The following is a 26,898-nucleotide window of genomic DNA, read 5'->3' on the forward strand; positions in this document are numbered from 1 at the left end:
AGCTCGGCTTGTGTTCGGGTTTCTATCAAATTCCTACTGCTCACCATAGTCGCCACCCTTAGTGTTATTCAATGAGTGCGGCAGTATCGGTGGACCCGCCTGCCAATGGGGCATAGCCTGGCCTCATCCACCATGCAACACCGGACCGCAGCTGTGCAGGAACTTCTGTCCCAGGAGTTTGGCGTCCAGATGATCCGCAATCTGGACGACTGGCTCACCCACAGCCAAGATCTATCGTCCAACGTGATGCACCAGATTGACGTCTTCCTCAGGCACATTTTAGGGATTACCATCAATTATGTTGAGTCGGTCCTGCATCCGACCCCCATCCTCACCTATCTCAGGGTGACCATTGATATTGCAGCTCATTAAATCACCATGCATCATGGCACCCAGCAGCATGCCCTCTCCCTTGTGCATGCACTGCCCACCTCCCGTTATCAACAGGCGGCGGGATACTTCTCCTGGCTCAGCTGGGTCATGGGTTGGCCCGCCTTCCTGAGTAAACACATCCTGGCAGGCGAAATCTTCTGGGTTCAGCGCTTGCTCACCCCCGACTTTGTCTCGACGCCCACGGGCATGCTTCCTGGCCACCACAACGTGGACATCTACACCAACGCCTTCGCATCCACAGCCCAGATCAAAGTGGCGGAGACCGCAGCAGGCATCTTGGGCCCTCTACACTTTCTCCAAGACTCTCCGCACCTTCTTGTAAACTCTATTCATGTATATACAGACAGATCCCGGCCAGGTCAGGGATTTTTACCTGGACCTGAGGGCTGGTTCAAGGTCCACTCAGCCTACGTGATTAGAATTGAGGAGCTATCTAACGGTAAGATAGCGGACCCGGTCTACAAAGGCAAGAATAACGGCCGAGGGGATTCATCGTGCTGACCACAAGACACCTCATAATCTGCAGGCCTTCGGGCTGAGCAGCGGTCGCTTGGTAGACCAAGGCCCTTCAAAGGCTGTAGTGCCATGGGGTTTGGTTTGGTTTAAGAAGAAACTTATAGTTACGTTAAGTACCATCACATAATTTAAAGATGAATGAGGAAAGTGAACAAGATTTGGAATAGCAGACTATGGTATGGTATCATCTACTGAAGCTGGTCATTCAAGAAAAGAAGCAAGGCAAAAGAAGGCCAGGAAGAAGACGCATGTCTTGGAATGATAATCTGAAAACTTGAATGGAGGCACGAGTCCATTATCTAGATTAATTGGAAAATAAAGCAGTCATGATGTCACTGATCTTATAGTGGATTTTCTACAAGTTCAAGATCGGAGGTATTCACGAGGGGGCATTTGAAAGAGAGTGGCCCATGACTCTTCAAGCTCATAATAAGGAAAGGAATACTTACAGACTGTTCCTTCATTTTATCTAATAACGGTAAAGGTAGGAACTTGTATACAGCAGTTTAGTGGACGACAGGTCTTTCTGATGGAGATTTGGCATGTGGTTATTTAAAATATTAAATTACTTATTGAAGTGAAATTCAACTATATATGACGCTATTTTAAAATGCAACAACTCATGATGGGAATTATATGTATATCAGCGATTCTAATGTCTAGATTTCATCAACACAACACACTCCTAGGGATATAGACAAATTATTTTCAAATGTTATTAAGTTTGAATAGAGGGCAAACATGCAAGCCTTGCCAAAGCCAATCACACACACTGTAAGACCACATATTTAAGAAAGAATTGATCTGTTTAGTCACAATAAGTCTGTGCATAAAACGTACTGTTGTGTGAAGTGGGTCGTTAGTCAGGAAATTTCTTTTTACTCGAACGTGAAAGTGTCATAATTTCACTACATAGACTAGTGTTGCTTCACCATAAGACACTAAGTGATACTACTAATGTAGCAAAATCCGGAATGAACTTACCGTTGTAGTCTGCCTTGTCTATGAATGACTATAGCTGCTTAATATCTAGAGCAGGGCCTCTCAGGGTGCATGAACTGTGCACGGTGCAAAAGATAACTTCGCTTGGTTGACCAGAGTACAGACCCCACTCCTCGATTTGGAGCAATAGTGCTGTCTCTCTCTTTCCCCACGCCTGTCTTGCTCGCTCCCCATGTCTCCCTCTTCATCACTTGCTCCGTAGCGCTCCAAATCCAAGCCGAGTTGAGCTGAGCTTAGCCGAGTAGCCCAGAGACAAAGCGTTGGTCTGAGCCGAGCCCAGTGGGACCGATGCACTGTGCACAGGAACTCTGCACCACAGTTTGCACACGTGAGATTTTGGTCTAGAGTTACTGGCATGGTTAATATTACTGTCACATTCTTTTCTGTGGGTTTAGTTTCCATACTTATCTACCATGAGTATCACATAAAGGATTTTTAGCTGAAAAAATTCTCATTTTCATAATTTTGCTCGCAAACCTTGTTCCTGTACCTTGCTGAGTAAACCAATAAATTCTGCAAATGCTCCTGATTATCCCTCCTTGTTTTTTGTTTGTCTTTTATGTTTTTTTGCGAATTGCTTTACGTCGCACTGACACAGATAGGTCTTATGGCAACGATGGGACAGGAAAGGCCTAGAAGTGGGAAGGAAGCAGTCATGGCCTTATTTAAGGTACAGCCCAAGCATTTGCCTGGTGTGAAAATGGGGAAACCACGGAAAAAATCTTCAGGGCTGCCGACAGTGGGGTTCGAACCCACTATCTCCCGAATAGAAGCTCACAGCTGCACGGCAAACTCAGTCGGTTGATGTAGATGTTGATTCCCATAGGGAACCTAAAATATTTGTCCTGAATGAGTAAATTTATAATACCAATATAATGGTCCGTTATTGGACATTATAAATTTTCCAGCTAACTCATTCTTGGTTGCCTGCGTTTCGCCCTCGTGTGCTAAGTTAGGCTCATCAGTTGGGACTTCGCACACCACCCAAGGCGCAAGGCTGGTGCATACCGTGGAGGCCACTGCATAGACTATTTGAAGCCAAAAGCAGTGCCAATGCACTATGAGAGCTAAGTCTCATTTCCAAAAATAGATGCCTGCCTGGCCATCAAATGATGTAGATGTTGATTCCCATAGGGAACCTAAAATATTTGTCCTGAATGAGTAAATTTATAATACCAATATAATGGTCCGTTATTGGACATTATAAATTTTCCAGCTAACTCATTCTTGGTTGCCTGCGTTTCGCCCTCGTGTGCTAAGTTAGACTCATCAGTTGGGACTTAGCACACCACCCAAGACGCAAGGCTGGTGCATACCATGGAGGCCACTGCATAGGCTATTTGAAGCCACCAGCAGTGCCAATGCACTATGAGAGCTAAGTCTCATTTCCAAAAATAGATGCCTGCCTGGCTATCAAATGATGTAGATGTTGATTCCCTAACTTAGCACACGAGGGCGAAACGCAGGCGACCAAGAATGAGTTAGCTGGAAAATTTATAATGTCCAATAACGGACCATTATATTGGTATTATAAATTTACTCATTCAGGACAAATATTTTAGGTTCCCTATGGGAATCAACATCTACATCATTTGATAGCCAGGCAGGCATCTATTTTTGGAAATGAGACTTAGCTCTCATAGTGCATTGGCACTGCTGGTGGCTTCAAATAGCCTATGCAGTGGCCTCCACGGTATGCACCAGCCTTGCGTCTTGGGTGGTGTGCTAAGTCCCAACTGATGAGCCTAACTTAGCACACGAGGGCGAAACGCAGGCAACCAAGAATGAGTTAGCTGGAAAATTTATAATGTCCAATAACGGACCATTATATTGGTATTATAAATTTACTCATTCAGGACAAATATTTTAGGTTCCCTATGGGTTCGAACCCACTATCTCCCGAATAGAAGCTCACAGCTGCACGGCAAACTCAGTCGGTTGATGTAGATGTTGATTCCCATAGGGAACCTAAAATATTTGTCCTGAATGAGTAAATTTATAATACCAATATAATGGTCCGTTATTGGACATTATAAATTTTCCAGCTAACTCATTCTTGGTTGCCTGCGTTTCGCCCTCGTGTGCTAAGTTAGGCTCATCAGTTGGGACTTAGCACACCACCCAAGACGCAAGGCTGGTGCATACCATGGAGGCCACTGCATAGGCTATTTGAAGCCACCAGCAGTGCCAATGCACTATGAGAGCTAAGTCATTTCCAAAAATAGATGCCTGCCTGGCTATCAAATGATGTAGATGTTGATTCCCTAACTTAGCACACGAGGGCGAAACGCAGGCAACCAAGAATGAGTTAGCTGGAAAATTTATAATGTCCAATAACGGACCATTATATTGGTATTATAAATTTACTCATTCAGGACAAATATTTTAGGTTCCCTATGGAAATCAACATCTACATCATTTGATGGCCAGGCAGGCATCTATTTTTGGAAATGAGACTTAGCTCTCATAGTGCATTGGCACTGCTGGTGGCTTCAAATAGCCTATGCAGTGGCCTCCACGGTATGCACCAGCCTTGCGTCTTGGGTGGTGTGCTAAGTCCCAACTGATGAGCCTAACTTAGCACACGAGGGCGAAACGCAGGCAACCAAGAATGAGTTAGCTGGAAAATTTATAATGTCCAATAACGGACCATTATATTGGTATTTTAAAACTCAGTCGGTGTACGTAAATTTCAATACTTCATTAGTACTGAATTAGCCATCTTCTCTATCTGACATTATCTTTGTAACCAACAATTTTTACATATTGCTGACTGAATACTTCTGCCTTCTGAAGTTATTCGCAAACATTTTCCCCTTGTTCATTAATGATTCCTGGAAAGTCTTTCTTGGAACCTGTTTCTGCCTTAAAGTACCTATACATACCCTTCCTATTTCCACTAAAATTTATATGACTGCCAACTATGCTTGCCATCATGTTATCCTTAGCTGATTTCTTTGTTAGATTCAATTTTCTAGGAGATTCCTTCAATTCCTCCTAACTTCCACAGCCATTTCTAACTCTATTTCTTTCCAACCTGCATCTCATTCTTAGCCTCTTTACTTCTCTGTTAAACCCACCCCACAGTCTGTTTACATTTTTACTTATTGTTTTCCACCGATCATAGTGACTTTTTCAATACTCCCTCATGCCTGTTTTATCAGCCATATGGTACTGCCTAATAGTCCTACTTTTACGACCTTCCTTTCTATCACATTTATTTTTAACTACGACAAAAACAGCTTCATGATCACTAATACCATCTATTACTTTGGTTTCTCTGTAGAGCTCATCTGGTTTTACCAGCACCACGTCCTGAATATTCTTCCCTGTAATTGGTTCCATCCCTTTCCGATTCAGCTGTCCTTCGCCATTTTGTTGGTCATGCTTCCTGTCATTCGCATTACCTTCCCAACTGAGATTTGGTAAATTAAGATCACCCACTACTATCACATTCCTTTCCATATTGTTTCCCACGTAGCGGATTATCTTATGAAATAATTCCGAATCAGCGCCTGCGCCACGCTTTCCCGGTCTGTACACTCCAGAAACATCAAGTTGCCTATTATCTTTAGAGATAAGCCTTACGCCCAGAGTTTCATCTTTGTCATCTTTAACTTTTTTGTAGCTTACAAATTCTTCTTTCACCAGAATGAATACTCCCTCTCCTACCATCCCTATCCTATCTCTACGATAAAAATTCCAGTTCTGTGAGTGTTCCGTTCCAGTTCCGTGGGTTATTTCACAATCCCATGAAAACTAGGATAACCATTGCCTCGGAAACTTTGAGTGAATGAACCGGGAACAATAGTTCAAAGATTCATTTAGCACAACTCTCAGGTAAATGGGACAGTTCATGAGGAATAGGGCATGTGCTTTGGCATGTTTTGTCATCCGTTACTTGGTCGCGCACATCATGTGCTCCCATACCTGATGTTATACATCACTGTCACTTCGCTCAGTTCAGTCTGGTTTGGTGCTGTCATCGTCTGATTTATTAAAACTTAATTTCTTCTCTTTCATTCAAACTGCACCATGCCATGCTTCTGTGCCATGCAATATTGTATGTCAAAGTGACAGCAAGACAAGTAATTAAGGCATTGACGGAATTATAGCAACCGCCACGAGATGATGTAATATTAATATCAGTGAACAGATGGTGATTTATATCACTCGTCATAAGGAAATGTTGTGTAATGATACACTAGAATGCAGCAGAAATTTCAGTCTATATGCTCTCAAGCAGAAAGAGGTCAGACTATTTCAAACTCTTTAGAAAGAAAAAAAGAAACACTGATTTGGACCGATTCATATATACAAGGAAGGCAGAGACATACCAACTCAACAACTTCAAAACTTTACAAGCTATAATAAAATGAAGTTAGGCCTGCAGGGATCTATATCACGCTTGGAGGTCGGCAGCATGTGAAGAAATCGTCGCCATAAGACCTATCTGTGTCGGTGTGACGTAAAGTCCATAGCAAAATAGCATGTGAAGAAAAGGAGGTCTATACGACATATAGGGGTCGACATCAAGGGATTAATTAATGCTAGTGGCTTTACATCGCACCGACACAGATAGGTGTTATGGCGACGATGGAATAGGAAAGGCCTAGGAGTTGGAAGGAAGCAGCCGTGGCCTTAATTAAGGTACAGCCTGGTGTGAAAATGAGACACCACGGAAAACCATCTTCAGGGCTGCCAACAGTGGGATTCGAACCCACTATCTCCCGGATGCAAGCTCAGAGCCGCGCTCCTCTAACCGCACGGCCAACTTGCCCGGTGGTTAATTAATGATACTGGGGATTCTGTTTCAATGATTACCTGTTGCTGCTGAAGGCATAAGCTGACTGTTATTTTACAGCAACCATGTTGTTACACATCTTAAAAACATCATTACCACCATAAAAATACAAAATATATCATTCATGTGTATACTATCAAGAAATCAAAAAGTTTCACAACACATGTCTTTGATAATATTTTGATTAATGAAGAGAGAATAATACACATTTGCAACAAAAATCTGTACCAGCTTTCATAGAGAACCTATTCTCTATTTGCTTTACAGTATGTAATTAAATGAAACAGTTGCTTCAATAACAAAACAGCCAACTACAGTAAGATAGACAATTATAGCTTATATTTATCTCAAATATCTCTAGAGGTTACTCACTTGCAATCCACAGCCTTGATATCCGCAGTGCCTCTGGTCCTTCATGGTACCATGTTGTTTCCTGATCTTTCTCCTGTTGCATGCGCTCTTCTTCTTCCTCCTGCTTCTTTTTAATGGCATCTTCTCCCAGTCTAGCACCAAAAAATTATGTTTCATCAGTGTACTGATAAATGACCAATCATTACAAAGGAGGCATGCATAAAATAATATAGCAAATTAATAATAGCAGTTCATGGTCAGTGTAAGTTGAGTTCAAATATATAGGTTAGACAGAAGGAAAAATAAAAGTACTTGTAGCTAACAATGCTTTTCCTTCTCCTTCATATCACGGAATAATCCAAAGTCAACTGAGGACTCTGTGCGACTACCTGCTCCACAGTATGCGCAATAAATGCCTGAGAAGGAAGGATTTATGAAATCTTGTTAATAATACCGGCTGTTTCCAGTATGGCGGGCTTGGTGGGAAATATTGTCAAAAACAGGACAGAGTTCGGCTGAGGTTTTATAACTTCCAGGAAATGGCTGTATTTTGTCTTGTCTTGTAGATCAAGAAAATCTGATGATTTCTCAAATGGGAAAGGATGGAATTATAGGCTCTGTGTTTATAGCAATGTGCTGCTGTGGGTGAAAATTATGATAACTACTCAGAGACATCTTAATCAACAGCTGACCATAAGAAGATGGAATAGGCTACTGTATGATGTTTATATGCATTTATTCAATCATTTTACAGTGCTTGATGTTTAAATGTATTTATTCAATCATTTTACAGTGCTGTCTTCAGATGATTATTTTTTTTAATGTCACAACGTTCCAGCAGAACTATGTGCTAGTTGTTGGCTGCATTAACAAATACCGCACTGTAATAAAGAACTTTTCTTCACAACCTCATGAAATGGATTTGAAAAGACTGTGGATATTAGCAGTAAATCGCAAGAAGCATAGTACAACATGAGTTTCGTCTTCACAGTCAGATCTTCATTCATGAACACTCGGTCTGACAGTTGTCCAAATGCAGCATGGGCAGTACCAATTCCCTTCTCCACATCCTGCTCACAATTACACCACACAGATAGTATACCCAAGTACAAAAAGTGGTTTACCTGCTCCAGTGCAGTATATGAGATGGAGACGTTGAAATGTGGAACGATTGTGCCTGGTGAAGGTTGTGCCAGGACCTTGGTGTTTTGAACGTTAATAGTGAGAACAAAATGATCACATGCATTCTTGCAGCAGTTAATCTTTCAGCGTGGAACGACTTTCACTACCTGGCTACGCTGTGCTGCGGGAGGAGTATAACACCAAGCGTACTATGAGTGCAGGCTTTTAGTTAATCAGACATAAATGACAAGCGGTTCAATGAATTTTACCAAAATGTTCAGTTTGTTATTAGTGCATAAACACACAAACGGCATAATTTACTGGTATTTCCTAAGGTCAGTGAAGTGCAGGAATCTTCTTATGCTTTCAAATCGAACAAGAGATATGACTGAACCAAATATAGGAGTAGGAGTAGCAAGAACCCATTTTTTTTTTTTTTTTTTTTTTAGAAGTAAGATTTCAATGCAGGTTAGTAGGCCGTCTACGAGAAAAAGACCTGCACTAGGCCTCTTCGGAGGCCATACACCATTGTTATTAATGCAGGTTTCTGTACTATGCTCATTAACATACACAATGCAAAAACTACATATATTTCCTCCACAGTAACCGGTAAACCTTCATTTACCCTCGATCAGAACAGAAATAACATACCGTGTGACCGCATGCGATGTTGAGCATAAATATCTGCCTATTTTACTATCATCTTTACAAAATTGACAGTAGAAAACAACTCAAAATTCTCCACACAAGATACAAGCAGTTCCTTGCAGCATTCGGAGACCCATAATCTAATACCACGACCCATAATCTACCGTAAACATTTCCCTTTCCCCTCTGTAAATATCCATGTCTTCTCACACAAACCTGCCATCAATAACATTACGGCCGATATTTTCTCATGTATCAAAAGCAACATCAATGTCACGATCACTACTTTCACTATAAAATCCTATATCTTAGTCCTTTTTTTAACAAAACTCAAATTTCTGTATCATCTTCCAGTAAAACATCACTAATTTTCGAATTTGCGATCACAAGAAAACGTTTAGCAGCCATGATGTCAACAACAGAACTTGTTGGTTTTCAGACGTGATATATGTCGCACACTCAGAACAAGACTGTCGTAACTCCCAAAAGTTGAATTTTGAGGTACAAACACATTAAAAACTGATATTTTGTCTTCTATCGAACAGTAAAACTGTTGTAACTGTAAGTCATACCATACCATTCAAAACACGCAAACAACAGTTTTTAGGTTTTGTGAATTTGTAGAGGTTTATACTGATAAACTGTCGTAACTCTATTACGACAGTCTTCCTGTATAACATTTTGCAGAGGTACCTACTGACATACTGTCGTAAGTCGTTTTGTGTGGGGCACATTATTATTGTCTGTATAGTGTTGACAGTGTTATGCTTTCTATAGAAAGACAGTATTGTACCAAGGCACTGGCAAGTTGCGGTTGTGTAGCGAGTAAAATTCCACAAAGTGATATAGATGCCGAGATTGCAAACGTGTATTCCCAAGTAGAGGATCGTTACTTTGTCACATTTCTTCTGGCAAATGTTGTATTAGTGTAATTGAAAGAGCAGAAGAAGTGAATGCTTCTAACTCGCATATGATGCATGTTGACACCGATAATTTGCCATCTCTAAGAACATACATAGACCTACTGCTGTGTCCACTAGAAGCCAAGAGAAATGCTGATTTAGAAAAATCACTTGGAGGTAACGATATTAAAGTATGCGATTTTGATGTGCAGTCTGTCCTTCAGGCACCATGTAGTGACCTATCAGTGTTTTATTATAAACGATGGCTAAATGTGTACAATTTCACAATTTTTGATAATGCAATAAAACAGGCCATTGCTATCTTTGAAATGGAGCATCTGGTAAGAAAGGAGCAATAGAAATTGCATCCTATGTCTATGAATATCTCAAATCCATTGAGTGTAAAGACGTGTTTTAAAGTGATAATTGCCCTGCACAGAACCAGAATTAGTTCCTGGCAACAATGTATCTGTATGCAGTGGATACCATTCCAAACCTACAATCCATAACCCAATTAATTGTAGGAGTTACACAGAATGCTGGTGATTCTATGCATTCCTGCATAGAGAAGCAAAAGAAAAAGCTTTAAGGAATGGTTCAGTGTATGTGCCTGCGCAGTGGACTGGAATCATAAAATGTGCCACGAAAAGAGGGACAGAATATCAGGTCAGATAGATGAATTACAATGAATTCCATGACTTGAAGAAATTAACTGACAAATGGGTAGCAACTACACAGTGAATGATAAAGGAGAATCAGTCAAATAGAATGAAATTAGAGTGTTGAAAGTTGAAAAGGGCCAGAAGTATACTTTATGCTACAAGACAGACTTCGAGTGTGAAGAGTGCAATTACATTAATATTAGGGGCCGTCAAAGGGGAAAAAGGTCAATTCGAACACAATCCAATTACTCCTGCTTACAAACAACAACCATGTATCTCGGCTGAAAAGAAGAAAGACCTAATATCGTTGTGTGATGGAAATATAATACCAAGAGTGTATCATGCTTTTTACCTATCATTGCCAGTTTCACAAAGTAAATTTTATAATACTATTTATTCTTTTTATTTTAAGCATTCATAGCCCATTTAGTATTAAGACATATGAATTGTAATATTATTCACTTTAATAACACTTTATTTAAATTCTCATGATGTCTCAATTCACTTCTGTGCATTTCCTACTGTACTGTATGACTGATGTAACTTTTTCATTTCAACAATATACCAACACGTAAACTGTCATAACTATCGTTTTTTGTTTATTTTATGCCTATTTTTATACATTGAAGGTAAACAATTACATTTCCGGGTGCCAGACTGATATACACGTGTGAGTAAGAGAATTCTATCTTAAAACCCTGAATTTTGAAGTGCATTCAAAATCTTTTATCGCAATTTACTCAAAACAATCAAAACAGTGATTTGGTAGTTACGACAGTCTTGTTCTGAAGGATCGATGCTTCGTCTATAGATATATCTTATTACATTTATAATAGTTCAAGAACCGAGCTCAACAGCTGCAGTCGGCCAGTATCCAGTAATCAGGGGATGGTGGGTTCGAGCCCCACTGTTGGCAGCCCTGAAGATGGTTTTCCGTAGTTTCCCATTTTCACACCAGGCAAATGCCGGGGCTGTACCTTAATTAAGGCCACGGCTGCTTCCTTCCAATTCCTAGGCCTTTCCTATCCCATCGTCGCCACAAGACCTATCTGTGTCGGTGCAACGTAAATCAAATAGCAAAAAATAATTCAAGAAATATTCACTAGATAGAAGCACAAAGCAGAAGCTGCTACACGCGTGCAATGTACGTCACTCCGCGACAGAGAGCGCTGGAGAGTCTGCATGCAGTGTACGGCACTTCACATTGAGTGGTTAACTGACTGCTGCAATTCTTCTGGTGTGAGTGTAGGTGATGCAGCATCATCTGTATACAGCATTTTCGTTACTTTTGTAACCTGGGTGAGCCTCCAGGAGCGAAGTCTAGCTAGGTTGAAAAGCCATCCATCAAAATGATACCTAACTTCCACACCTGGGTTGTTCATAGATGATTCATATAGCATGGCAGCCAAATATATTGCAAATAGTATTGTAGAAAGCACACTGCCTTGTTTCAGTCCATGAGTAATAAGAAATTCATCTGAGATCCTCTTCTGATGGTGAACCTGCCCGGTCATGCCATCATAGATATCAACAAAATCCTGAGGACAGCCAAAGTGTTTCAACACTGCCCACATAGCAGCTCTTGAAACTGAGTCAAATGCCTTTTCAAGGTCATAAGAGACTAAGAAGAGAGAATTCCCTTGCTCTCTGCATTTTTCTGGAAGTTGCCTTGCACAGAAAATCAAAGTTGTTCTCCTGGAGGTTCAAAACCCACACTGGGACTCTGGGAGGACTCTCTCAGGGATAACCTGCAGGTGATCAAGCAAAATTCTTGAGAGAATTTTACCTACAATAGACAGTAGTGATATACCACGATAGCTACCATGAACACTGCAATCACCTTTCTAGAAGACTGAGATGATAGTGGTATTTTTTAGTTCACCAGGTACTTCTCTGACTTCCCAAATTTTGAGGATAGGAGTGAAAATCTGAATTTTGAGGGACTGACCACCAGCCTGAATTAACTCCAGAGGGATGTTACCTGGGCCAGGTGTCTTTCTAGGTTTCAGTCGATTGAAAGCTACAATGAATTCTTGGTAAATTGGCAGAACAGCCGTCCATGGTTGTTCGAGATGTTGAGGCACATCTTGAAGAAAGTCTTCATCAGCAGTGGAAGGACGATTTAGAAGGGTGGAGAAATGCTCTTTTTAACACTCCAGGATTTCATGGCTGTTAGTAAAAGTGGTAGAGTTGTCAGCACTTTTCAGTGTAGCAGATGAAGAGCGAGATGGACTATACAGCTCTTTTATTCCTACATAAATGTACCTCAATTCCCAAGCATCAGTTAGTCTCTGAAGTTCCTGGGCTTTTTGTTGCCACCAGGTATTCTTCATTTCTCTTATCTTTGTTCAACATGTTCTTTTGATTTCTAGAAAAAGTGCTTTCTTCATGTTGGGGGATGGATCTTGAAGATGGAATTGATAGGCTTCCCTTTTTACCTTGATCAGACAAAAAATTTCCTTACTGTTGCAGTCAAACCAGTCTTGCCTCTTCTGCTTTACTGATTGGCTGCTTGGCTGATTTTGTGGTTATCTTCTGCAAAAGTGACCCATTCTTGCTAATGTCATTTGTGCTAACTGGATTAATTGTCAGCTGGACACTGATCATATTCTGAAATTCTGTGGTAAAGGATTCATCCAGAAGATTAAACATGTTAAATTTTCCTCTATTGTCAAAGAATTTTTCCCACCATCCATCATCATCATCATCATCCTAAACCATCTCCAGTTTCCCGGGTGTGGTATATGAGCCTCCTCCATCTCATCCTGTCCTTGTACCATTCTTCCTCCACCAACTTGTCCCAATCATGACCTCTCAGCATTACATCGCTCTTAACTAAATCTATCCATTTCCTTCGTGGCCTTCCCACGGGTCGTCTTCCTTCTACCTTTCTGTCAAATTTCTTCCTTGCAGTTCTGTTTACTGGCATCCTCTTCATGTGACCAAACCACTTCAGTCTTGATATCTGAATCTTATTTAGGAGAGAATTGTCTATTCCTACTTCTTCTCTAATTTTCTCATTCCTAATCTTGTCTTTCCTGGTTTTCTGGATCATAGTGCGTAGGAATTTCATTTCAGCTGCCTGAAGTTTGGAATTATCTCTATTGGTCAGTGTTGTGGTTTCGAGACTGTATGTAAGAATTGGTGTATAATAGGACTTGTACAATGTCATTTTTGTTTTCATGGGTATTTGCTCATCCCACAGCAGGTGTCTTACCTGGTGGTAAAATTGTGCTGCCTTATTGATTCGATTGTTCACCTCATGTTTTGCTAGGTTGTCATTTGATATAACGCTACCCAAGTATTTGAAAACTGGAACGCTGTCCAGTTGAGCTTCATTTAACATGACTATTGGTTCTGCTCCTTCCCCATACACTTTCATCACCACCGTCTTGGTCTTGCTGATGTTTAAACCATATTTCTTAAACTCCTCATTCCAGCTTTGTATTCTCTCTCCCAATTCATCTTCTGAGTCACTCCAGATTGCAACATCATCTGCAAATGTGAAGGCTTTGATATCTCCATGTTCTTTCCTTTTAATAGATTTCATTACTACATCCATTACAATAATAAATAGAAGTGGTGACAATGAGCTGCCCTGCTGCACTCCTCTCTTTGTTTCAAACCAGTCCGACAAACCACATCCTACTTGAATACAGCTTCTGTTCCCACTATACATTTTCACTTTGTCTATGAGGCTGTCTCGCACTTGAAGTTATTTCATGCATTGCCAAATTCTTTCCCTTGGTACACTATCGTATGCTTTCTCAATGTCCAAAAATATTAGGAATAAAGGCTTGTTCTTCTCCCAGTATTTTTCCATTAGCATCCTAATTGCAAATATAAGGTCTGTAGTTGACCTTCCTGGTCTGAAACCATACTGCTCTTCTTCCAAAATTGGTTCAACAATATCTCTGATTCTGGTCTCTATTATTTTTTCCAATATTTTCAGGACATGAGACAGTAGTGTGATACCACGGTAATTAGTACATTTTCGTCGGCTTCCTTTCTTGAACAGAGGTACAATGATGCCCATCTTCCAGTCCTCAGGAATAGTATTTTCCTCCCATATCTTGTTGAGCAGTCTATAGAGCCATTGGATTCCTGGAACTCCCGCTGCTTTCAGCATATCTGCACTTAGTTCATCTATGCCCACTGCCTTTCCTTTCTTCATGCTCTTGAGCGCATTTTCAACCTCAAGCCATGTAATTGGTGGTTCAGTTGTGGTTCCTCGACTTGGCTCTCCTCTATCCGTTGTTATGTTTTCTGTATCTCCATTCAGCAGCTTTTCGAAATAGATCTTGAGTTCTTGTTTAATTTCTCCCTCTTCTTGTACCAGAGTTCCATCATCACGTTCTATTGCTTTTATGGTCTCTTGATCCCTTCACTTATTTTTCACTACTCTGTATAGCAATTTCATATTTCCTCTACTGTCCTCTTCCAGTTTGTCTGCAAACTCATTCCATTTCTTCTCTTTTTCTTCCCTTACAATGTTCTTTACAGCAAGTTTCTTGTTCCTGTATACTCCTTGAAGTCTTTGTATTTCTTGTTCATTTCGTTCTTGTCCCTGTTTTTGTTTCTCCTTGTCCAGTGCCTTCTTTATTTGGTTTCTTTCTTTCACCGCTGTTTTCACTCTATCATTCCACCATGGTGTCTCCTTTTTTCTTTTGATAGAACTTGTAACTCCACATAGGTTTTTGGCTTCTCCCACAAAGGTGTCTTTGAAGGCCTTCCATTCTTCATTAACGCTGGTTACTTCACACTTCGGCAAACTCTGTTGAATCCTTAGTTTGTATTCTTCCTTTATTTGGACTTCTTGCAACTTCCAAGTTTTAATCCTTGGTTTTTTCGTAATAAGTTTCTGCGTTTCATTTGTCTTATGTTTGAAGTCTACTACCAACAATCTGTGGTCACTGTCCATGCTTTCACTAGGGATGACCTTTACATCTGTGATGTACCTGCCACCATCTTTATTTGTGATTACGTAGTCAATCAATGTTCTATACTGGCCATCCCAACTGTACCTTGTTATTCTGTGACTGTCTCTTTTTTTGAAGAATGTATTTTTGATTATAAGATCACTTCTTCTGCACAGATCTAATAGTTGTTCTCCTTCTGGGTTCCTTTGTCCAAATCCATGTGGACCAATGATGTTCTCGTACCCAAGTCTGTCTACCCCAACTTGCGCATTTAGATCTCCAATAATAATAACATTTTCCTCATTAACAGTATCTTCCAGGTCTTGCCGAAATTTCTCTTTGTCTTCCTCACTGCAGCCTGTCTGTGGGGCATACACTTCCAATATTGATATTTTTCTTCTATCCATCATGTCTAGGAGTTCTTCTTACTTTCCAGTTAATGATAGAATGTTCATAGTTCCAATTCGGTATTTGGGTCTCTTTTTTATTTGGGGTTTCCTTTCAGAACATTGTATATCATCAGCCTTACGGTCATCATACTTTACAATTGTCTGAGAGGACGTGTCAGTCCGGTCTATAATATTCTTTCCGAGGCTCTTTTTCTTATTGAAAGCAACTATACTCAATACTCTCCTGCTGACTTGCTAGGCCTAACACATAAGAGGATTTTCTTTCAGGGTTTACTCCCTTAGCCTTTGAGGATGCCTTCCTCGTCCTACAAGGCAGTAGGTTCCCTCTGTACACCCCAGAAGGATGGGTTGCCTCTTCCGCCATCTCCGCCGTACCGAAGTCCATCTTCTCCGCCGTAGATGACGTTGAGGTCTTCACCCTTAACCCAGGGCAAGGGCCCTCCATATTTATGACCCCTGGAGAGAGGGTGTCCCAGTATTTTAAAACCCCCAGGAATTGGGCTACCTGTTGGTCCGCAGGTTGTATTGGTTATTTCAACCAGCCCTACATACTGTAGGAGCCCCCTATCCGCCACCTGGGGACGCGCTCTGTAGGGGTCAGGTTCCCCTGGTTACTTATTGGAAGTTAACCCCACCCACAAGGAGTAACCATCCAATACTTGTTTTATTTTTATAGCTAGTCTTTAGGCATATACAAACATGTGTCAACTTAAATTCTCGCTAAACATTATAAGAACATGTTTCGTTCCATTTTGGAACATCTTCAGCTTTAAAAAAATATTTTAAGTACAAATATTAGCACATATAAAATAATGAGAACACTAAAGATGATAATGAAGTTAAAATGCTCTTCCACAGGGAATTAAAACACTGAACAAGTCGTTGTTCATATTGATAAAATAGTTTGTTGTGGGATTATTCTCTAAAGGGGAAGAGGTTTTCTTTCTTCCAAATATTAAAAAAAGAAAAATGTGGTTGATATTATACACTGTACATTCCATTAACTTACAAGTACTGAGTCTTGAATTTTAAACTGTAACCAAGGCGAAACTCCTTAAAATCAAAATCTTAGTTGATTACAATTCCTGGTTTAAAAAAAATATAGAGATGTTGGTGGAAGTCAGCAATAAAGGAAATAAAAAAATATTAGAAGGGCAGACAGGAAGGAACTACTTAATAAGGTATTAGGAACATGTAAACACAGAAAGATACAACAGACACTCAGCCAAAGTCAACACATGACCGAATATAATTACAGCTTTAACAAAATAGAAAGAGACTTGACTACTGTATTTTGCGAATTATGAATACACCTACCATCTTCGATTATGGTGACGTAATACACAACAACCTAAACACCACACTTAACGCTAAACTTCAGTGGGCTCATAATACATGCATCCGTTTCGTATTAAATATGCCCAGGTATTGTCATATATCACCCTGTCTTGAACAGCTGTCGTGATTATATTTGGCGGAGAGAAGAAACCTTCACTCTGTTTCGCTTGTTCACAACATTCTCCGTACAGACACACCAAGTTATCTGAGAATGGATCTTAAATACTTGACATCTCCAAACAGTATACCTACAAGATCAGAAACCTCTTCCCTGCTGAGCTTCCCAATTTACCGCACGACCGGTTACGGCAACTCATTCTTACCTGCAACCATACGCTCTTGGAATTCCCTTCCGGCTGTAGAGACATACATAGTAGAAATGTATTTAAAAAAATATGTTATAAATGGTACATAGACTTAAGAAATTAGTATTTAATGTTTTTTAATAGTGACTCTCAGAAATTTACCTTTTGTTTATAACTATTATTTAAGTTTAATTTTATAATTAATTATATGTAATTAGAAATCTTAATACTCTGTAGTTTGTACAATGTATTGAATATAAGGTGGTCTGGCATAACAGCAGGCTTCATAGCCTGAGCCACGCCATGTAAAACAAGTCAATAAATAAATAAATTAATATTTTGGAAAACCTTTACACTGAGATTGATCAAGAACAGAACCCAAGCCAGAATGATATTTTTTTGCAAGCTGCTTTACGTCGCACCAACACAGGTCTTATGGCGACGATGGGACAGGAATAGGCTAGGAGTGGAAAGGAAGCGGCCATGGCCTTAATTAAGGTACAGACCCAGCTTTTGCCCGGTGTGAAAATGGGAAACCACAGAAAACAATCTTCAGGGCTGCCGACAGTGGGGTTTGAGCCCACTATCTCCCGAATACTGGATACTGGCCCCACTTAAGCGACTGCAGCTATCAAGCTCGGTAAGAGCCAGGATATAAACTACATAACTGATAGCATCATCAACATTTTACTAGAAGTTACTCATTTGGGTACACGTAGGAAGGTCACCGAAGAGAATCCGGTAAAACATCCCTCCCACCATTTCCACTCCCAATGATACTATATAATAAAATTCTTCCGGGCTGTTATGCCGTGGTCCACTCCTCTCGCTTCTCCCAGACGTTTCGACTACTGCTGCGGTAGTCATCTTCTGTGGCGTCGTGTAGATACGCTCTCCTGTATCCCGCTGGCGACTGCAAAAGTTGTTTGGGAAGCAGCTGTATTTATATGTAAGTGTGTGGCCTCCAATTGGTTCGCGCTGTGCAATCCGACATCTGATTGACTATCTGAAAGCACGACCTCCGATTGGGTCGCACCGAGCAGCCTGACGTTTGGTTGGCTATCTGAGCACACGACCTCTGATTGGTTCGCGCCGGGCATGGATTCTGACTGGGTCGCTCCGAGAAGTCTGTCGTCTGATTGGATCTCGGAGTGCACGACCTCCGAGTGGGTCGTGCCGAGCAATGGATCCTCTGGTTGGTTGACTGTAATGTCCCTGATCTTAGTAAGCTTCGGCCGTACGTTATATAAAGGGGTGTACCAGGCCTTGCTGAGTTTCAGTCCTTCCTCCTTTCTATTAAAGTTATCCGGATGTTTATGTATTTCAATTCCTTCCCTGTAGAGACGGGTGTGAAAGTGAGATGTTGTGGCCAGTATGTCAGTATCCTCGTAACGGATCTCATGATTTCCGTCAAGCAGTGCATGCTCCGCTACTGCTGATTTGTCGTATTGCCCCAAGCGACAATTCCTTTTGTGCTCCGTCAGGCGGGTATTGACACTTCTGCCAGTCGTGCCAATATAAACAGCTCCACAGCTGCACGGTATCCTATAGACCCCAGTAGATGTTAGAGGGTCACGTGGATCTTTGGCAGAACGTAACATGTTTCGTAGCTGTTGGGTCGGCTGAAAAATGGTTTTAACTTCGTGACGTTCAAGGAGCCTTCCAATACGATCCGTGACGTCCCGTATATACGGCAAATAAGCGATACCTTTCTTCCTGGGTTCTTCTCGCTTACTATTCGCTGGCTGTCTTCTGGGGTGGAGTGCTCTCCTGACCTCTTGTACCGTGTAGCCATTGGTTTGTAAGGCTAGATCAAGATGCCGTAGTTCCTTCTCGATGTACTCTGGTTCACAGATACGAAGGGCGCGATCCACCAAAGTCTTCATCATGGCGCGCTTCTGCCCAGGATGGTGATTCGAATTTTTGTTTAAGTATCGGTCTGTGTGTGTTGGTTTTCGGTATACTTGATGCCCTAGGGATCCATCATTCTTCCTCTTCACCAGCACGTCCAGGAAAGCTGGAAGGAACTACGGCATCTTGATCTAGCTCTCCAACTTATGAAGTCGCAAAATATTTAAGCAATTTACTGAAACCTTACGTAGGGACTAAGGACTCACACATCCGAGACTCGGCCCATTTCATAAACAGATTGCGACACTTGCGAGTACAACCGGGGGATATACTTGTTAGTTTTGACGTCGTCTCGCTGTTCACTATGGTACCAATCAAGGATACTCTTGAACATACTCAACATCTCTTTGCAGAGGAGACAATAGTTTTATTTGAACATGTACTGACGACGACATTTTTCCAATGGAAACATGAATTTTATGAACAGACAGACGGTGTTGCCATGGGAAGCCCACTTAGCCCTGTTATTGCTAATTTGTATATGGAGTTCTTTGAAGAGGAAGCCCTGCAGACTGCTGTAAATAAACCCAGCTGTTGGTTCCGCTTTGTTGATGACACTTTTGTAATATGGGGACATGGAGAGGAGGCACTTGACGGTTTTCTTACACATTTGAACAGTATTCATCCTCGTATACAATTTACGGTGTAGAAGGAAAAGGATGGAGAATTAGCTTTCCTGGACGTGCTGGTGAAGAGGAAGAATGATGGATCCCTAGGGCATCAAGTATACCGAAAACCAACACACACAGACCGATACTTAAACAAAAATTCGAATCACCATCCTGGGCAGAAGCGCGCCATGATGAAGACTTTGGTGGATCGCGCCCTTCGTATCTGTGAACCAGAGTACATCGAGAAGGAACTACGGCATCTTGATCTAGCCTTACAAACCAATGGCTACACGGTACAAGAGGTCAGGAGAGCACTCCACCCCAGAAGACAGCCAGCAAATAGTAAGCGAGAAGAACCCAGGAAGAAAGGTATCGCTTATTTGCCGTATATACGGGACGTCACGGATCGTATTGGAAGGCTCCTTGAACGTCACGAAGTTAAAACCATTTTTCAGCCGACCCAACAGCTACGAAACATGTTACGTTCTGCCAAAGATCCACGTGACCCTCTAACATCTACTGGGGTCTATAGGATACCGTGCAGCTGTGAAGCTGTTTATATTGGCACGTCTGGCAGAAGTGTCAATACCCGCCTGACGGAGCACAAAAGGAATTGTCGCTTGGGGCAATACGACAAATCAGCAGTAGCGGAGCATGCACTGCTTGACGGAAATCATGAGATCCGTTACGAGGATACTGACATACTGGCCACAACATCTCACTTTCACGCCCGTCTCCACAGGGAAGGAATTGAAATACATAAACATCCGGATAACTTTAATAGAAAGGAGGAAGGACTGAAACTCAGCAAGGCCTGGTACACCCCTTTATATAAGGTACGGCCGAAGCTTACTAAGATCAGGGACATTACAGTCAACCAACCAGAGGATCCATGCGCTCGGCACGACCCACTCGGAGGTCGTGCACTCCGAGATCCAATCAGACGACAGACTTCTCGGAGCGACCCAGTCAGAATCCATGCCCGGCGCGAACCAATCAGAGGTCGTGTGCTCAGATAGCCAACCAAACGTCAGGCTGCTCGGCACGACCCAATCGGAGGTCGTGCTTTCAGATAGTCAATCAGATGTCGGATTGCACAGCGCGAACCAATTGGAGGCCACACGCTTACATATAAATACAGCTGCTTCCCAAACAACTTTTGCAGTCGCCAGCGGGATACAGGAGAGCGTATCTACACGACGCCACAGAAGATGACTACCGCAGCAGTAGTCGAAACGTCTGGGAGAAGCGAGAGGAGTGGACCACGGCATAACAGCCCGGAAGAATTTTATTATATTGACACCGGCCGTGAAAGCCTTCATACCCAATAATACTGTTACGAATAAAACTCTGTTGCGCGCGTGCACGCACGTGCGCGCACACACACACACAATCAATTCTAATGAACCATGAATGGCCAAACTCACTATTTGCTGCCTATTTACAGGTCTCTCTCTTCCTTATGGCACAGTAGGTATTCCATCCCATTGCTATAGCTGAGGATGCTTAATCCTCACTTTCACTTTCCTCCAGTCCAGTCACCTCATACAGCAGCTGTGTCGACCGCTGGATCTGGACACAGAGTTACGGGCCACTCGACACAAGATGACTGTTCGTCGGTTAGATTCCACAGACAGTCCAGTAATTCACACAGTCACATGTAGTGAACAACTAAACAGTTCAACAACAGTATTCAACAGCAGGACGATACAACAGCGAACATTAACACAGGTCCATTTACCTTCACACTGACGATAGCAGCTTCCCTCGCTGATTCACGCCGAGCCTCAGTACACAGAAATACACAAACACACAGCACAGTCTTCCATTTCATCGTCTCCAGCCCACCCACTCACTGGTCTCTCTGACACAACAACAACAACAGCTTGCTTGCAGGGGCCTTGTATTTATAGATCGATGTTGGGCCACTAGAACATTCAGGGTTCGGCTGGAGATCGAACTTTCTGTCGTATCTTCCAGAAATCGCATGGAGAAACTAGATGAAGGGAACAACAGAGGAAGAGCCGTGGCATGTCCTTGGGCGGGCTCGGAAGTTCCCTGAGCTGGCTTAGTCATCCCCTTTCACGTAATACCAAAGGGGCTGCAACAAGGCCGACGGTCGCTTGAGCGCGTAACATCGCCCCCTTTTGAGACCTGATCGTCCTGATCAGTTACCTCCTTCAGCTGCTCCCCGGTAAGGCGCCAATCGGTCCAGATGCACCACCTTCATCTTGCTTCTCGGCCTCCGTTGTATGCAATAGATAACATCATTTATTCTTTTGACAACGCAGTATGGGCCTTCCCACGCTGACTGGAGTTGGGGGACAAACCTCTCTTCATCTCTTCAGGTGCTGAAGAGTAGGCGAGGCTAATGAGATGGGCAACATCTGTCTCGAATTCCTGGAGTGTCTCCGTATTCTTCTGAGTTCGAAACTGGGTCTGGTATGCCTGTAGCAGGTGCTCTCAAGGGTGACATGCCGCACTGTATATTGAGTTTCATTGTGTACGAAGTAGTTTTTCCTTTACGTTTTAGCTATAACATTGATAATGCCAACTGAATATAAAAAACAGAGATGGAAAAATACAATGTGGCCGCCCTCTTGATCTTGAATATTTTAACTGCAGATCACACATTTTTTTCTGGGTATGCAATCAGGATCCATCCTTCGCATGTGACCATACCATTTGAGTCTACACAGAATTATGTTATCCTGCATTCTGCCAACTTGAGCCATGTCCCTGATGTTCTCATTACGAATTTTGTCTCGTCTTGTTTTGCCAACCATCGCTCGGACAAATCTAATTTCAGCTGCCTGAATCCTTGCTTCATCCTTTTTCCTCATGGTCCAGGTCTCACTCCCACATGTCAAAATTAGCATATAATAAGTCAGATAAATTGCTCGCTTGCATTTCAATGGTACATCTGGGTTCCATATTACGTCTATGAGAACTCTATAGAATGTTCCTCCAGCTTGAATCCTGCTGGTAAGTTCCTCTTCAATGGAGCCTGTTGCTGACATCATGCTTCCTAGACATTTGAATTTGTTGGACACCTTGAGTTGATTACCCTCTATTTCAATATAACCTTCAGGTTGACCATTTCTCTGCATAACCAACACTTCACTTTTTTCCTGACTGAATCTAGCTTTAGCTGTTACTGTCCATGGACATTTTCTGTAAATAAAAAAGGAATTGGAATTGTTTAACCCCTTGATGTCAAACTCTATATGTCGTACAGACCTTTCCTTCACATGCCACTGACCTCCATGCGTGATATAGACTCCTGTAGGCCTAAATTCATTTTGTTCTAGCTTGTAGAGTTTTGAAGTTGTTAAGATGTAAATGTTATACCTTTGAAGATGATGATCTCTCCCTTCCTTATATGTATGAATTAGTCCTAATCAGTGTTTCTTTTTTCTTTCTAAAGAGTTTGAAATAGTCTGATCTCTTTCCTCGTGGACGCATATAGACGTACATTTCTGCTGAAATCCAGTGGATGTATGTATCATTGTACGAAATTTCCTTATGTAGATTGATAGTATAAATCGCTAACTTTTGACTGATATCCATGTTGACATCATCTGGTGAGGATTCCTACAATTTTTTTGATGCCTTGAAACCTCTTACGACTAGTAATTACTTCACTCACTGTCACTTTGAAATACGATATTGCCTGGCGCAGAAGCATGGCACGATGCAGTTTGAATGAAAGAGAAGTTATAATAAATTAGACGATAACAGCACCAAAACCAGACTGAACTGAGCAAAGTGACAGTGGACGTATAACATTAGGAATGGGAGCACATGGTGCGCAGGACCAATTAACAGACATCAAAACACGGACAAATCGTCCCATTAACCTGGAAGTTGTGCTAAATGAAGCTTTGAACAATTGTTAACAGTTCTTCCACTCAAAGTTTCCAAGGCAACAATTATCCTAGTTTTTGTGGCATTATGAAACAACCCATGCAAATACAAGAACATCACTTTCATTCCGTATAAAATGCGGAAGGTCTCTTCTCCATTAGTAAACTAACTACAAGGTAAATATAAAGTCAATGAATATAAACTACATTCTTTTGAGTCCCTTATGTAAAAGTTTGAAAATAATCTGAGCTAAACTATTTTAACGAATTTTTAAAGAGATCCCTGCATTTTCTCAGTGCTCACACCAGAATCGCCTCCATCCACCGGTAATGTTGTTGAGTACAATCACTAACTTTAATTAGAATTTAAATATTTGTTGAATTTATTATTTAATCATTCTCTAACACCACATAATATATTTAGCAAATATTCTCTACACTAGATGTTATAAAAGTACATATTTCTATGCACAGTCTATCATTTCTACCTCATTTCGGCATATCTCCTGGGTGTGCGGCATATCACCCACCCTTGCAGCAACTCTACCCTTACGCACCCTTCTATTCTTTGGTTCATAATGGACATAAATGACTTTTATATGGCAAACGAAGTGTTAAAAAATGAAGCGCACATGTTGTACTCCCTTTTCTGCAAGAAGTTGTCAATCCAAAACCTTTATTAAAAAAATACATACACTTCATAGAAACATGCGGCACGTCACCTGGTCTTGCCATATTAAAATTTCACTATCACTGATATAAAAACGTTCCTGTTTATAATTTTCGTTCCGCTGTCTTATAAATATTTCCAGCCTCACCGTCTTAGCACTTGTTAACTTGTCCTACGGAAGGGAATGAAGGTGACAATTGAGCAATGAGTTGCTGACATGAACAGCTGTGACATGAGCTGCAGTGTGATCCCACTACATTTCATACAGTGTGCATACCTGTCAACTTTTAGAAATAAAAAATAGGAAGAATTTTTCATTCTTGGATTTCATCAAGTATCTTGGCCACTGTCTCAGTGAAAAAAAAAGGAAAAGATAAAAGGCATACATACCTACAGTTACAACGCGAACTGACCATTAAATTTAAAATCTTAAACTAAGAAAACATCGAAGTGGTTACAAGAAAATGTACCTGATCATTCTCATTTATGACACATAGAGACGAATAATAACATTTAGATAGATAAGTCAAGAACTGTTCACCACTTACCAAATGGTGAAAAATATATACATGTGGGTGACAAACAGAGACTGCTGTGTTTACTGGTTTGGCATAACAGCTAACTTTGTCCTCTTCAAAAATCAACTGCCATACTGCTGCTCATAATACTTTCCACTCAGACTTGAATTGACCACCAATAGCTTACTGAAATTTTCATTATTCAGAGATGATCGGAATAGAGTCCTTGTCTTCTTCACCTGGCTGAATAATCTTTCACGTTCGGCATTGCTGTGTGGGATTGTCAATACTGACAGTATTACTATTCCTATTACATCATATTTGAAACACCCATCTCCACCTCGTATAAGTCCTATAGCAGACCAAGAACAATCTACTCTTTCTTCTTGCACAACAGACGATGGTAAATCCTCCACTTGGAGAGCACAAAACTGGCACTGTAATGCATCCATAGCTTCTTGGTCATCTTCACCATCTTTCACTGGCAATATATCAGAAAACTTGGAAACACAATACTTGATGGCATTGAAGGAAGAAGTCGGCAAAGAATTATCTGTGCTACTTGAGCATTAACAAAAACTTCACTATTCAAACTAAATTTATGAATAATATAATCACAGACTGTGATAAAATAGTACATGATGTGCAAAAAAAAAGTTCTTCTCCTCAAGTGCCAGATTTTCTACAAGACGAGATGCTTAGTAGCCAATTACTAAATCATCATCAGCTTTCTGATTCTCTGTCATGTGACAGACCACTTCTTTCTTTTTTTCTTTACAAGTTGCTTTACGTTGCACAGATTAAGATAGGCCTTACGGTGACGATGGGACAGGAAAGGGCTAGGAGTGAGAAGGAAGCGACCGTGGCCTTAATTAAGGTACAGCCCCAGTATCTGCCTGGTGTGAAAATGGGGAAACCACGAAAAACCATCTTCAGGGCTGCCATCAGTGGGGTTCAAAGCCCCTGTCTCCCAAATACTGGATACTGGCCGCACTTAAGCGACTGCAGCTATCGAGCTCGGTGACAGACCACTTTTAAAACTGTAGGATATCTTTTTACGACCACTGACTTAACAAACCTACACTGAATGTCCTTCAACATATCAGTCAGCACAGATCTTAGGACACAGATGTGAGGTGCTTGCGATTGAAGAACTTCATTAGTTTTTTCAAATGTAGGGATGATAAATGCCAGAAACAAGCAAAATGTTTTATTTAAGTTTGAAGACAGAAAAAGAAATAGTCTCCCCTCTCGTGAAATGTTGGCTCTGTGACTAGGCTCCATTTTTTCCTTTACAAATGGAGATGAAGAATTACTCTCAGCCATTCTTTTTCTAGAAATAACAGAAGCTTGGTCTTGAACTCTACTGACACAAGGACCACGTTCCATTTCTGTATCTTCATGTGCCCTTAGCTTGAGAATTGCAAAATACTTCAGAGATGTGTCTGTGCCATTGGACTGTTTTACCTCATCCTTTTAAAAAATGTAAATAATAATATATTTTTTTTTAGAATTTGTATTACAACGCACCAACACAGATAGGCCTTATGGTGACGATGGAATAGGAAAGGGCTAGTAGTGGGAAGGAAGCAGCCGTGGCCTTAATTAAGGTACAGCCCCAGCATTTTCCTGGTGTAAAAATGGAAAACCACGGGAAACCATCTTCAGGACAGTGGGGTTCAAACCCACTATCTCCAGGATGCAAGCTCACAGCTGCGCACCTCTAACTGCATGGCCAACTCACCCGGTTAATAAATATCAATCAGCATCTCATCAATTTTGACAGGAAGGGAGTCTGCACCCTTTATGGCAGTCAAATAATCAAATGGCATGGGCGACCCATAATAATTATATTTTTGCACTGCTCTCTCTAGTTTAGCAGCAATGCCATTTTTATCTTCCCATCATAACAGGAGCATTATCTGCACTGAAAGTTATAAAGTTTGCCAT

General features: G+C 41.3%; 1 protein-coding gene across 2 annotated transcripts in view; it reads right to left on the reverse strand.

Moving 5' to 3' along the window:
* U4-U6-60K (U4-U6 small nuclear riboprotein factor 60K) overlaps nt 1–26,898 on the reverse strand; it is a 166,618-nt gene that overhangs the window by 89,663 nt on the left and 50,057 nt on the right. For both annotated transcript variants that reach the window (XM_067148679.2, XM_068227944.1), the window contains exon 4: nt 7,088–7,218. In XM_067148679.2, coding sequence (XP_067004780.2) covers nt 7,088–7,218 — 131 coding nt within the window. The remainder of the gene's footprint in view (nt 1–7,087; nt 7,219–26,898) is intronic.

Source organism: Anabrus simplex, chromosome 5, assembly GCF_040414725.1.
Source record: "Anabrus simplex isolate iqAnaSimp1 chromosome 5, ASM4041472v1, whole genome shotgun sequence".
Classification (NCBI taxonomy): domain Eukaryota; kingdom Metazoa; phylum Arthropoda; class Insecta; order Orthoptera; family Tettigoniidae; genus Anabrus; species Anabrus simplex.